Raw genomic sequence first — 2,839 nt, 5'->3', positions numbered from 1 at the left:
ATTAATCATGGTAAGAATATTCTAGAAAAAGATATGGATTAAGTTCTAGTTAATCTTAGCCATCGATTATGTTTTAATCTTGGCCATTGATGTCTCGACGGGAGACTATAAGAAGAAACTCGATGGGGCTTGGAGAACACACACTAGCAGTTACTCAGTTGCCCAGGTAGATTGATTTTCTCAATGGTTGAAGTTCAGCAGAGGAGATAGAGCTAGAGGGTGAGTTGGAGGAGAGAGAGAGGGTATCAGCGGTGATCCGGGAAGTGCAGGACAAATTCCAGAAGAGACAATGTGAGGAGAGACGCAGTCCACTACAACATTACGCAGAGGGTGATGCAGAGACACCAGTGTATGGACACACAATCCATATCGAGGTCAAAGAGTCACTGTGGAGAGAGAAATTTATCACTAATTTTCTCTCAATATTTTTCCTCTGTTTTGTTGTCCGAATTCTTGTACTTGAATTTCTGTTGAAGAATTAATAAAGAAACCCTCATCTAATGCACCAATTTTTCCACATTGGGTTTTTCCGGCGAAAATTGTCCAAAAATAACTGTGTCAATATTTTTTATGTGTGTGCTAGAATTTCTCTAATTTTCCAGCATTTATTTTTCCATAGTATTTGTTTTGTGAAGGTTGCAACGTATATGTTTCAATATTTTTCATAGGAAACTGCAAATAGTTTGTTTAATTAATTTAACAAATAGAAGAAATATTATCAGTTACTGCAATAGGATTCCAGGTTTCAGAATTTTCACATACCCCTAGCTCTAACTCAATCATGTGCTCAAATCCCCTATCAAGTGGCTACCCTAGTGGTATGTCTCCAAACACCACCAGGTACCTGTCTAAGATGGCTTATACATCAGGGTGTGGTGGCTTGGGCTGACCCCCAACCTCAGAAATCCTCAAATCTACTGCCCACTCAATGTCACCATGGCTTAGGTCAGCCTCCATCCTATGTGTTGAAACAATTTGTGGAGCGTAAGAGTGCATGCCCCTAAGGACAACCAAGTTTCCATCTGGCCCTGTAAACTCCATCTCTAACTTCCTCCAATCAGTAGTGACTCAACCAAGAGAGTAGAGCCATTGGACACCCATCACCACATTGGTGTTCGGTACATCCACCATGAAGAAATGATCTGTGACTAAATAGTTCCCCATGGTCACTGCAAGAGCGGGAACATAGCATGTACACTGCATGGTCCTATCCCCTGACACAAGAACTGAGAACCTCTCAAATGCCTCGGTCGTGATCCCCGTCCTCTGCACTATCTGTGCATCGATGAAGTTGTGGGTGGCCCCGTCCAACAAAACTGAGACACGCTGCCCTTGCACTGTGCCTCTGATCCTCAACGTCAAAAAATTAGGTACCCCCAAGTGAGGATGCAAGGACACCTCTTATTGATTCAAAAGGGGCTCCCCCAGGTGGTGGTGGTGGTGGTGGTCCCCTCTCCACAGGTACCACGCTGTCATCTCCAACTGCCTCCAACTCCACCTTGTCCTATTAGTCACTGTCATAGTACACCTCAATATAGTGGACCTTTCCCGATGTGCATCTATGGCCCGGTGCCCTCGATTCCTGATAAGTGAAGCATAGCTTCCTCCTCCAGATATATCTCCAGGTCTCCTCATCCAACTGTCCTCACCGCTGGTTAGCTATTGATGGTGGAGCCCTAGTGTCTCTCTCGCTCTACTAGAACCCTTGTCTGGGTGGTACTGACGATCTCGTCCTGGGTAGAGCATCCTGCAAGTCTCACACTCTCCCAAATGCGTTCTGCAAGGTGGTGGGCCTGTTGGACTTCACCAATCCCCTCAATGGCTCTGCTAGCCCCTCTATGAAGATGAAAACCCTCCTAGCCTCTGATAGATTAGGCACCATCACTGACAATCTCAGAAACTTGGAGATGTAGGCCTCAACACTCCCCGTCTGCTTGAGCCTTGTCAACTCCCGAAATTCCTCCTCCGAATCTCTCCTCTCAAAATGATTCAACGCCCTCCTAGTGAAATCCTCATAGGTTGTAACCCATGCATGCCCCGTTGTGGTTAGCTGATGGAACCACCAGTCATGGGCTTCTCCCTCTAAATGCAAGGTGGAAATCTTAATTGCCTCCCCCTCCATCGTCTGGTTGAGTTGGAAGTAGACATCTAACTTCTCAACCCATTTTTTCGTTGAGCTCTTGGCTGAGCCATCAAAAGTCAGGAGGAACAATCTCTCCATGGTGCGCTACAAATTGGTACCATGTGTTTAGCTTCCTCTGCCTTGCCCTTTTCCCCTGTTGTTACCCTTCAACTGACAAAAGTCCCAGAAGGTAATTGCTTCTCTAAAGTAGGGCCCATAGGACCGATACTCCACAAAATAGTCCCCCATGGGCATCTCCTCTTGCCCTTGTGGCCCTCCAATAGCAGATGCTAGAAACGCAGGGATAGTGGACCTAGGTGGTGTACTAGGAATGAGTGGTGCGTTGGGGCCATGAACCCCGTGGTGATGCAAAGTGTCGGAGCCCTCGCCAAATTGGAATTCCCCTTGAATCCCTTTGCCCTTGTTGTTGCTGCAAGTTTGCTGCCTCAACTCCTCAATACCCTTAGACAAATCTTGAACGGCCTTGAGAAGGTGTTGGGCAAACTCCTCCTCTTTACTCCTTTTGTCTCCCTCATTATCTCCCATGTTTGGCCTTTCAACCTCCGGTTCAACTATCACTGGATCTGGGGTAATTTGTAATTTCCTCTCTCTACTCTTGTACCTTTACCTCTGGTAAGTCACATTCTATTGGTCTTCTGATGTCATAGACTAATACTGCTCCAACAGGCTGAGCCAAGACTATGAGCTTTGATACCA

General features: G+C 46.1%; 1 protein-coding gene across 1 annotated transcript; it reads right to left on the bottom strand.

The window, feature by feature from the left end:
* Nucleotides 1-1,756: 1,756 nt before the first annotated feature.
* LOC149201655 (uncharacterized) lies at nucleotides 1,757-2,221 on the bottom strand. The gene has a single exon (XM_089401323.1). The coding sequence runs from the start codon at nucleotides 2,219-2,221 to the stop codon at nucleotides 1,757-1,759; it is 465 nt and encodes a 154-aa protein (XP_089257449.1).
* Nucleotides 2,222-2,839: the final 618 nt, after the last annotated feature.

This window comes from Pinus tabuliformis, chromosome 2_1 (assembly GCF_031772625.1).
Source record: "Pinus tabuliformis cultivar Carrire ecotype Pingquan chromosome 2_1, CPIR1, whole genome shotgun sequence".
NCBI classification, from domain to species: Eukaryota; Viridiplantae; Streptophyta; class Pinopsida; order Pinales; family Pinaceae; genus Pinus; species Pinus tabuliformis.
The sequence above is the reverse complement of the archived record's forward strand: the minus strand, read 5'-3'. Positions and strand labels throughout refer to the sequence as shown.